General features: G+C 20.4%; 1 protein-coding gene across 1 annotated transcript; it reads right to left on the reverse strand.

Annotated features, from left to right (window-relative positions):
• Window positions 1-7,332: 7,332 nt before the first annotated feature.
• LOC129611195 (uncharacterized) lies at window positions 7,333-10,694 on the reverse strand. Its single transcript, XM_055524186.1, has 3 exons — window positions 10,507-10,694; window positions 7,740-8,119; window positions 7,333-7,667 (listed from the first exon to the last, which is right to left on the reverse strand). The coding sequence occupies exons 1-3, from the start codon at window positions 10,522-10,524 to the stop codon at window positions 7,655-7,657; spliced, it is 411 nt and encodes a 136-aa protein (XP_055380161.1). The 5' UTR covers window positions 10,525-10,694; the 3' UTR covers window positions 7,333-7,654.
• Between the last annotated feature and the right edge of the window lie 855 nt (window positions 10,695-11,549).

Here is an 11,549-nt window from a genome sequence, read left to right on the forward strand (position 1 = left end):
TATCTTGATTAATTTAATAGAAAAATTTAAAGAATTTCAAGTTTTACACCAGGACTGACCAAGTTATGGATTGCGAGCCACATGCGGCACTTTGACGAATTTTATTTGACTCTTGATAAATTTCCATGAGTTCACTTTTAATTTTTGTATTTATACATTTTAGGAAATTATTATCGTTCCGTATGTATTTCTAATCTCTTTTAACTTACTAGAAAAAAAATATGAAAGAATAAGTTCAGCAATATAATAAATTTAATTTTTGCATAAGAATAACATGAATAATCAAAAACTGGAATTTTAGACCAATATTAAATTTGTAAATTTCATTGTAAATTGTGTGCAGTTGACATTGAGTTAGGAGAATACAATTTGTATCATTTTTGCGTCGGGTATAATTTGTAGTCTAGAATTTTTAACAAGTTAATTTTTTAATGCAGTTTTGATTGCAGCTCTTAAAATAATACAGCTTTTCAAAATAGGCTATTTAGAAAAAAAATTTAATGGATCTCTTAGATCATAATATATGCAATTACGTGTTAATTATGAAATTTAAATAATAAATCACGCAGATTAAAATTTGATATCGCACCAGGTTATAATTATCTGTAAATATGATGAGTAAAATTATTTGAGACTTCGAAGTTAATGAGATCTAGTATATTTGATTAGATATTCGAATTTTGTTCTATTTTTGCTCTTTTTTTTTTTAACTCAAATTTTTGTTATATATGAATACAATTATCATTATACAAATGTTATTGCAGTGTTGGAAAAATACTTGATTATCGGTTTTAGGTACAATATACATTACTGTATTGATAGTAAATATTGCTTTCCATATTACCGCGCAATTATTGATAGTATTGAAATATAAAAAAGAATAGCCTAAATTTAGTTGTCATATACTACAATAAAACATGTGGCCAAAAAATTTGCAAAAATTATGAATTAACTAATTTATATAAACTTAAACTAGTTTTTAACTATAAGCAGACCAGATTAAATTGTATTCGGAATAGACTCAAAACAAAAATAAATAATAATCTCAGATAATTATAATGTAATAGTTAAGAAATGAAAAAAAAAACCTCTTCATAAATTATATTGCTTTCGGGAAATCCGTCTGTTTTGAACGAAATTTTAATATGCATAATACAATAAATAATTTATAATATCAAATATTTTTTGTATACGAAGACGCACACATAAAATACGATAATACTTTCGTTTATTATGAGTCATCGTAACGAATGTTCGTTCATTCATATCTCTTGTTTTTATAACTGTAACAATATATTTCTCAAAATTTTCTTTCATATGTATAAACATATGTATAGAATCATTATATACTTATATATACAATATATTTATATTATATCATCTACATGTTTTAGTAGTATAATTACCGATATAAATTTTCAAAATTGGGGTCGTTGATTGGCTTAAGAATATATTTTATCCAAAAATTAAACGAAGACCTCTAATGATGTTTGTGCAAAAATAATGAAAATCATATATTTATAATCCAACTTTTAACCTTGCCACAAAATAATTTACAATTTATTCTTAATAAACAAGCATACAAATTTTTCGCATATTTGCATAATTAAAGAATATTAGTATATCAGAGGTAGACACATGCATAAAATTATCATATCTTGTATACATTTTGCTAATTAATTTATACAAATTAAAACACCAATGACGTATTTATTTTTTATTGCATCCAGTATTTTTTTGAAAATTAAATTTGTTTTTTGACAAAAATTTTGAAGGTTTCAAAATATTAGACTTGGAAAACACAAAAAAGAAAAAACATTTTGATATTGGTGTTCAGTTTCATTTTAATTTTTTCAACTAAAAGCATTTTATTTTCAAGAATTTCAACATATAATTATAAAGAAATGGACTGCGAAAGCACAATAAAGTACTTGATTGAAATAATTACATACATACATACATACGTATATTTTTTACATTCAGAACAATAACGGCAAGACGTTGTATGAACGCTGTAATTAATTACTATAAATATTTATGTATGTATGTATGTAAATCTAATGTTTTATTGGCAAAGTTAGGCTTTTCGAAATTTCAATTCTAAATTATAAATACATACATATATTTCACTTGGAATATTCGCTTTATTAAACAGCTAAAATTTGGCTTTGTTCAATCTATTAGTGTTCGTTGTCCCGTACTACAAGTGAAATTTTGAAAAATATGAGAATTTGAGAATTTCATTAAAATAACGATATTGCAATTGACAATTTAGCGGAGAAAGTTGTGTACATTTTTCACTTAATTTGAAAAGAATCCTTATTTCATTAATTTATACATCAACTATAATTTTAACGTAAAAGAATTTCTATTTTAAAACACCATTCTAAAATACAAACCAACAATCATATGGGAATGTCATGAAATAATCTTGAAGTAATTTTTATTTTTTGCAATCTATAACTTCCATTATTAGTGTATTCATAATATCTGGCTCCTTTAATTGATTTATTTCGAGTTTAAACCTTGCTCAAGTCGCTACAAAAATTATATTTAATAATTATAAGTTATTATACAGTCATGCCAAAAATTATTTGTGCATAGACAAATTTTTATGTCTTACTTTGAATAATGAGCTAGAATTTTATATAAATCAAAAAATATAATCAAATTCAAATCATATTCAGTAAATTAATAGGAAAACAAGAAAAAATAAAAAAAAACGAAGCAATAATTAATTTATAGTGTTCATAATCTCAAAATTTATTTAAAAAACAAAATCTCAAAAATTATTTGTGCATTCTTTTTAGTATGGTGCATTTAAAATTTTACTATTGTTTAATTATTAAAGAAAGTTTAATATTCTCGGTTATTCGTCAATTATTGTTTATAAAATCAAGAAGTTTAAAAAATGCTTAATAAACGTAAATTATTAGTTGAAATAATTATTTTTAAATTCAGTCAAAAATAGAATTTCTGTAAGCAAATTTGCAAAGAAGAATAATAATAATAGCTGAATTGGCAAAAAAGTATAATAATCCTAGTTAAGCACCAAAACCGACTAATTAAACAAAGTTCAACCAGGAATTAGTAAGACGTTATTAAAGTTACAAAAAGAAAACGTAAGAAAGCAGAGAGAGAAGATGCTCGAATTATAAGATAAGCCCTACCCAAGTATAAGATAATATTACCATTATTCATCATATTTGATATTGAACAAACAAAAATGAAAAATAAATAACAATAACTTTGAAAACCTAATGTTTTCAGGAACTTGGCAAAATACCCCAATTATTTTATGAAACTGAGAATAGGACTACTTTCCCTATCGTGAAAATCAGTCGTTTTTCATGTTTTTTTTTCTTTTACAATTCTGTTTTCGAAATATTTACTAATTGTGAGCACTATTGTTTTAATTTAAAAAAAATTATCTATAAATTTGAAGTTAATTCCGTTTAGTATAGAGAAAATTGATGCTATAATTTCGTAACTACCTTTTAAAAGTACACTCTAACATCGATGTAAAACTCTTCGGCTTACTTTTTTTCATTTTAAATCTTGCATTGATTTTTCGTTCATAATAATTTTTTCTCGATTTACATCTTCTTTGAAGACTCTTTTTCCGAAAATACTACATTTTTAATAATACACACTAAGTTTATAACATTACAAAGAAATTTTTCAATATAAAAGCTAGATTTCGTTTCAATTTCGTCCTCATTTACCTTAAAAATTTTATTCACATAGATTTTCCATTCAATAAAATATTTTAGTTTTCGATCCAACTTGCATCCATTAAGAATGTATCCTATAGAAATGATATCATGTATTTTTGTGTAATTTGGATTTCTTTAATTAATTGTCATTGCTTATATTTAAAAAAAAATAAATTCTCATATGTGTTCAAATAATTTATTGTTGAGACAAAATATATTTTCAATATTTCCCATAGTAATATTCAGAAATAAAATATCACCCATACTTTTTTTTTGCTACACGAACTGTGAATAATTAAGATAAGAATAATTCTAAATTTACATATTATAAGACATAATGTCCACGTTTTTTATGTTTATATTAAAAAATTTACATTCTTATCGTGCGACAGATAGACACACGTTAAAAACAATATATACATATATACGTATATATGTATAACAACAAATCCCAAACTAATTAAATAAAAAAATCTTTACCAGATCTTATTGTTCTTAAAACTCTTCATAAAATATTAAATTATTTTAATACCGTTAAAAAAAATTTTTTTTTAATTAACATTCTTTACTGCTTTTTTATATTTAAATTAAATATTCTTAATTCATATAAAATCGTTTATGTAACACAATATTTCGTAATTATTTTAATTTTATTAATTCAATTTAAAATCAAATAACAAAAAAAAAAAAAGCAAAACGTGTTATAAATTCAAGATTAAAAAAAAAGGCTATAATATTTGCGATATATAGAATTCATATATAAATATATAGAAAAAAAAAACTAGTTAATATCAAGAAGTCAATCAAAAAAACAATTCTTTTCTTCTATAACGATACCAACCGCAAAAAAAAAATTAAAATTAAAACAATAAAAGAAGGAAAAACATAAATTTTATTTTTAAATACTTGTCCAATTTAAATTTAATTTATTTTTATTTATTTGATTTAAAATTCTTAAAGACTACCACCATTAATTAAAAAGATTTTTATTAAAATTTTTTTTTTTAATAATAAGAATAAATCATTTTAATATAAGCATTTAAGAAAACGTTATTTTAGTTGTATATATACTTACATGTACATATTTACATACACACAAAATATAAGCTTTGCATAAATAATTTATAGAATATTATTAAAAATGTAAAATTATTTGTATATATATGAACAGTTAATAGAGGAAAAGAAACGCGATGATCAGCATGCTAATTAGCTAATTTAGGGAATTTCTTCATAAAAATAAATATATAGAATCTTTTAAATAAATAAAAAAAAAATACAAGTTTTTCCAGAAAATTTTTAATATTAATTTCACTTTTATTTTAAGAATTTTTTTTTTTTGTCTCTGTTAACTCTTGTCTTAAAAAAATTGTATAGATTGTATGTGTATTGTGTATGTAATATGAGTCATATATTAATAATAACAATGAAAATGAATTTTAAAAGAAGAGGAAATTGAATAATTATATTTGTAATTGAATATTTTAATAAACTACAAAATCCCTACGTTTTTGTTAATATATAAATCATTATTAAATACAAACAATTCTTAATATTATATTAATGATTATTTTTAAACATTTACTACAATGTTAGTACATAATCATTATTACTTATTAAATATTTTCTATTTTACTATTAAAAATCATTAAAATCATCTATTGGCGCCAAATTTTCAAACAAATACACATACATTAAAATATTTGAAAAAGAAGAATGAACACTACTACCAGTCTATATATATATATATATATATATATATATGCAAATAATTGGAAAACTTGCATAAGTATATGTATATATTTCCTGTAAATGAAAAATTTAATTGAAAAATTCAGAATTTTTTTCGAATTTCAATTCAAATTTTTATGAATAAAATATTGAATTCTAGCTATATAGTATAATCTGGTTCAGAAAACTAGCTTTTTGATAACGACGGAACAGGAAAAAAATATTTATTTAATATTATTTTAAATTTCTATAATATGTTTTTGATAATTTTTTGTATATACTTATAAACATGGCAATAAAATATTAAATGATATCAAATGATAATTTTATTCATTTATAATAAAAATATTAATTATTTTTCTTTTGTTTTGTTTTTTCATCAGTTCCTTGTATAATTATATAATTTAAAACATAAAAGATTTTAATTAAGTAAAATTTAATTAATTGTATAAAATATTTGATACAATTAAGAAAAATACGGTTTGAAAGAGAACTGAATTTGAAGAACGAACACGCGGAATACGAATGTCATACGAATCAAATGAAATTGTTATTTTTGTTTTTGATTTACTCTATTTTTTAAAATTAGTAATTAAATCTTTTAACACCAATATTTGCACAAAATATAAACATAAGCTCAAATTTATGGTTATAATTGGTAAAATAAAACAAATAAATTTCTTTTTTTTTTTTTAAATTTAAAAAAAATCATAAATAATTTATTAATATTATATAAATGTAATATTTAACAAATAAAAAAAATATCTTTTTTTTTAAATTTTAAAACTTATGTAATACATAATTTAATTTAAAATTATCATGTCTAACATTTAGATTAAGTTATAATTATTAATTATTAAAAAAATTTACAATAGAAATATGAATTTCTATATATATACGAGTACCACATGATTTGATTAAAATAAAAAATGTCTAGCATAAAAAAAAAAATAATTTAATTTTTTAATTTAAATTAGTATTTATCAAGTTAAGAAATTTTAAATATGCTTTTATCTATTTTGTAAATATTTTTATAACCTCAAAATCTATGATATGTTAAAAATTTTGACATTCTTTATGACATCAAATTAAAACATTATATATATAAATATATATATATATATATAATTGTTTTTATGGTACCTACATATTTTTAACACTTTTATGCATTTTTATTTATTTTTTATTTAAAAGTTAAAAAATGTGACATCAAAAAATATACATACGTTATTTTCTTCTTATAGAAAAATTAATAATTTTATGGGCATATAATATTAATTATTATTAAAATGACATATTTAACACATGCCATGCATATTTTTGTTCATACATTCTATTATAAAATTTTATTAAAATAAAATTTATTTAATATTTATTTATGTATTTACTCATAAATACATATTATTGAATTATTAAAATTTAATAAATTATTAATTTTTTTTTCTCTTTATTTTATTATTATTCAAAAAATAAAATAAAATATACAAAAAGAAATACGTTTTCAGTTATTTTAATTTTTAACCTTGAACTCTATATAATTTTCTTTTATTCTATTTAGATCCGCATCAACGTAAAATTTTTATAAAAGACAAAAGTGTTTCTTTAGTAAATAGAAAATAAAATCAACAATAGAAACTTAAGTCAAATTTATGGTTGCTATATGGAGTGAATTCGATAATATTAGACTAAATTTTAAATAGATATTATTTATGCTAGACATTTTACAAAACAAATATTTTAAATTTTTAGTTAACACCAAACTATTAGTGTAAGTTTAATTGAATTTAATATAATTGAATAGTCTTATTTAATATTGAAAATTAATAATCGAAAAGTTTTCGATTATTAATGGAAATAAAAATCTAAATTAATGTGGCAATTCTTTGACGTTATATACTTTAGAATATTATGTCAAATGTATTCGTTATAATCGAAAACATTTATTTTTTAATAATTTAGTAATTTCGATTACATTCTTGTCAAATTTCAAATTATATAATTTAAATAAGTGTATATATAGAATTCTTTTTCATATGTATATAAATTATAGATATTACTTAAACTATATATATATATATATATTATATAATGTTATAACTATCTTTTTATAAAAGTAAAGTACAAAAATTAATTAATCATTAATAATAATAATAATAATAATAAAAAAAATAACTTAAAGTATTCCTTTTATGATTTTTTTAAATGCCTTAATGTACTTTTCTGTAAAAATAAAAAAACGAAATTGACATTGTCATTATGTTTAATTTTGCTATAATGTCAAGTATGTCTTACACTTTTCTCCTTCTTGTTGAACGATATTTTTGTTTTTTAATTTCCTGTTGTCTATATACGAATAATGGCCTGAATACTACAGCACGTTTTCTTCTATTTAAATTCTGTGATGGAATTTGTACTGGTGGTGGATTTGTAAATAAATTTGCTTTAGATTTATCATGACGATATAATGTATTCAAAAAACTATAATATGATGGTTCTTGTAAAAATTGTTGTGCATTACGTAACGGTGATGGTTTAAATACATAAAAATTTTGTGGTATTTCAATATCTAAAATATTCGAAGACGCTGGATTAATGCTACGTTGAAATTGTTGTGCTGATGTGATATTATCAAGTAATATTGTAAATAAGAACGTTGCTAATAATGTGGAAATCTATAAATTAAAAAAAAAATGAAATTAGTTATGTATACGTACATATACATATATATTATTTATATATTTTTAAATTAAAATGCTATATATCAAATTATATTTGTTTTTTTATGTATTAACAATAATTAACAGAATAGTCCAAAATCAATGTTTGATGAATCAATTTTGTGTTTATTTACAAATTCTTTTGGTATTTTGTATATACTATATAATTTAAAGTATCGTATACACACAATGAATGTATCGTATATTTAAAATTAAAATTTATTCTGTTCGTGAATATCTCAATAATATTATAATTTAGATAGCATGTTCTAATCAAATTAAAATTGTGTTGTAAAAATGTGTGAACTTGTTTTGAACTTGTTGTGTCTTTGACATATGAGTTAAGATTCGTATTGTATATGAATTTATGCATAAAAACTATGAAATCTTAATTTAAAATTTATGAATAGATATAAATATAGTTAAGTTTTTGTTAGATCTCAAGGTTATTATAATTTGATAAGGAATGTATGGGTAAATATTAAGTATATTCGTGCGTTTATATTATAACTTTATTTTTCAATAGGTAAGAATTTTAACCGAAAGAAAAGGGTTAATTATACGTGCATATTTATATACAAATAGTATTGTTATAATTTATAATTGAGCATTCGGATTAGTTCATATATAAGTATATTATTCTGCTAAAGTAATATTTTATACTATAAAAGTTAGCTATAATCGGACATTCGCATTAGCCTATATATATGTAAAACATTTAAATAAAACATTCCGATACTTATATTGTCAAATCATAATTAATCGATTAATAAATCCAAATTAAATTTCAATATTTTGTAGATATATTAAATAAGTTAGAGAATAACATTTTCAAAAAAAAAAACAAAAATCTAATTAATTAATAGCGTCCCGTCAAAACAACTATAGGTGTTAATAAATTCATATTTTGACCGAATAAATGTTTATAATATAGGAAGTGCTTGTGTAATGCGCAAATTAACCTTTACATCTTTAATTTTTTCATTTTTTTTTCGATTTATCATATATTTTATATTTAGAATTTAATTTGTTAAATAAATATTTGATAATTATGTGATGTATGACAAACGAATTAAACCGCGACTATAATATATCATAAGTAAGAAATTAGACTCATTGTTACGTCATTGTTTATCTATATTGGAAAATAAATGTGTCATTTACATAAACAATTTAATATAGATATTTAAATTATTTTGCAATTGGTTTTTTTGACATACGAAATAAAATTTGCAAAATTCTACTGATTAGATTTTAAGAAAATATCATCCAACTTTTTTAAGATTTTATTGTATATAATTAATATTCTGATAAATGCAAAATTTATGTTAATATACATATATACAACTATAAAATTTCTTTAACCTTATAAAATTATCATAATTAGAGCTTAATTGTACACTAAGCTAAGTATATATTTAAACTAAAATAAAATAAAATGCATAATTATGAAATTTTTTAATTAGAATAAATCATAGAACTTTATAATTTTATGTTAAACATTTAAATTCATTTGAGAATCATCACCTAAACAACATTGTTTACGTGCTAATTGAAAATAATTTAGCTCAAATATTGAATATATATTGAGAATTTCAGTATAAAAATAATTAAAAATATGGAGGAATGCAAATCATTAAAAAATTAAAATTTTAAAATGTAATTTGACATACTAACCAAATTTCAATTATAAAAACACATGAGACAAGTGTTGATTAAGTGCTTTTAAAGTGATATAACAAATTTTAGTAATCTATAATTAAAATCGTTATTAATTACTACAATAATTGGCAATTAACTTGAAATCAAAGAAATACACATTAATAAGTCATTTATCAATTATCGATTCTTAATCAATTATCAATCATTATGAACGATTTTTAACTACGATTAATAAAGCCTCATAAAAACATAATTTGAATTGGGCTACGAGTACGTAATTAAATTTAGTAGTATTATATTGTAATATATTGTAGTATGGTAAATATAGTTGTATATTTGTATGTATTTAATAAGATATTGATTGTTCCTCAATATTGTAAATTATGAGTATTACAAATTATATGTACAATATAGTAAGCATAATTACAGCAAATACGAAATTTTATTGAATTTTATTTTATGAAAATTTTGATTTCGTATGGCATAATCGCAAATCAATTTGAATAATTCATTTTTTTTCTAAAATTATGAAAATTTGAAATTTCAATGGTATTATACATTCAATATTCGTGAAACAATATTTTTAAAATAAAATATCCTTCAGAAGACACAGAAAAAAATAAATATTTTACTTACTAAAATTTTTAATTAAAAATACATTAAAAAAATTTCAAACTCACTTTTATTAACTTTTCCATTTTGTAATATGATTTTTTATCAAACCTAATTTAAGATATTCAATTAAAATTGTCTTTTCTCAATTAATTATTTTTAATATTATTTTTTCTTTCAAGATTTTTATTGTTTCTTTTTCTATTTATTTTTTCAAAAAGTTTTCTTTTAATTTTCTTTTTTAATTCACTTCTCTATATTTTTTTAATTTTTAGTAAAATTTTAACATTTTTTTCTCAATTTAATATTAAAAATTTTGAATTTTAATTAAAAATATTCAAGATGAATATTCTATCCGAATGTTACATTGATACTGTCAAGAATCTCATTTTAATAACTGAATTTATATCAAAAATTATCAATCGAAATACAATAATAATAATAATAAAAAAAAAACAGAAACTTGTTGAAACTAATTTGAAAATTTTGCAAAACAGTCATCTTTTTCTCATATATGAAAAAATAAGCTTTATTTTTTCTTCTTTAAGCATTTTCACACATTATTAAAAAAAAATTAAGAAAAAAATATTTTTTACTGTGATATACAGATTGTATTCATGAGAAAGTTTTCATATAAAAATTAATTACATTTTATGTTGAACACTTAACAAACACATGCGGTTTAAAATTATTAATTAAAAGTTAATTAGATTTCAATTTTGTACCCTAAGTTCGTTTTATATGTAAACCAGAGGTTTGCTATTTCGAAAGGAACTGATTGACTAATTCAAATAAATTATAAGCTTGGCGATCTTCAAAATCCTACTCGAATTAGGACATCCTTCTTTTAGTATAAATGAAACTTATAATATTCAAACTTGAATATTCAAATTGCCAATTAATATTGCATAGCATACCTTGCAATATTAATTAAAGTAAATAGGTAGATAGTAATTGAAAAACCCTTCGCCCTCTTATAATATTCGCAAAAATTAAATTGTTTATTTTAAACATTAATTGGAAAGAATATTACACGCTCAATGGTTGAGTGCTAGAAAAGTGACCACAAGTTTTAACTGAACAGTTTAACAAAAGAAAATTAAAATACCTT

The sequence above is a fragment of the Condylostylus longicornis genome, unplaced genomic scaffold (genome assembly GCF_029603195.1).
Source record: "Condylostylus longicornis isolate FDR11 unplaced genomic scaffold, ASM2960319v2 ptg000048l, whole genome shotgun sequence".
Classification (NCBI taxonomy): domain Eukaryota; kingdom Metazoa; phylum Arthropoda; class Insecta; order Diptera; family Dolichopodidae; genus Condylostylus; species Condylostylus longicornis.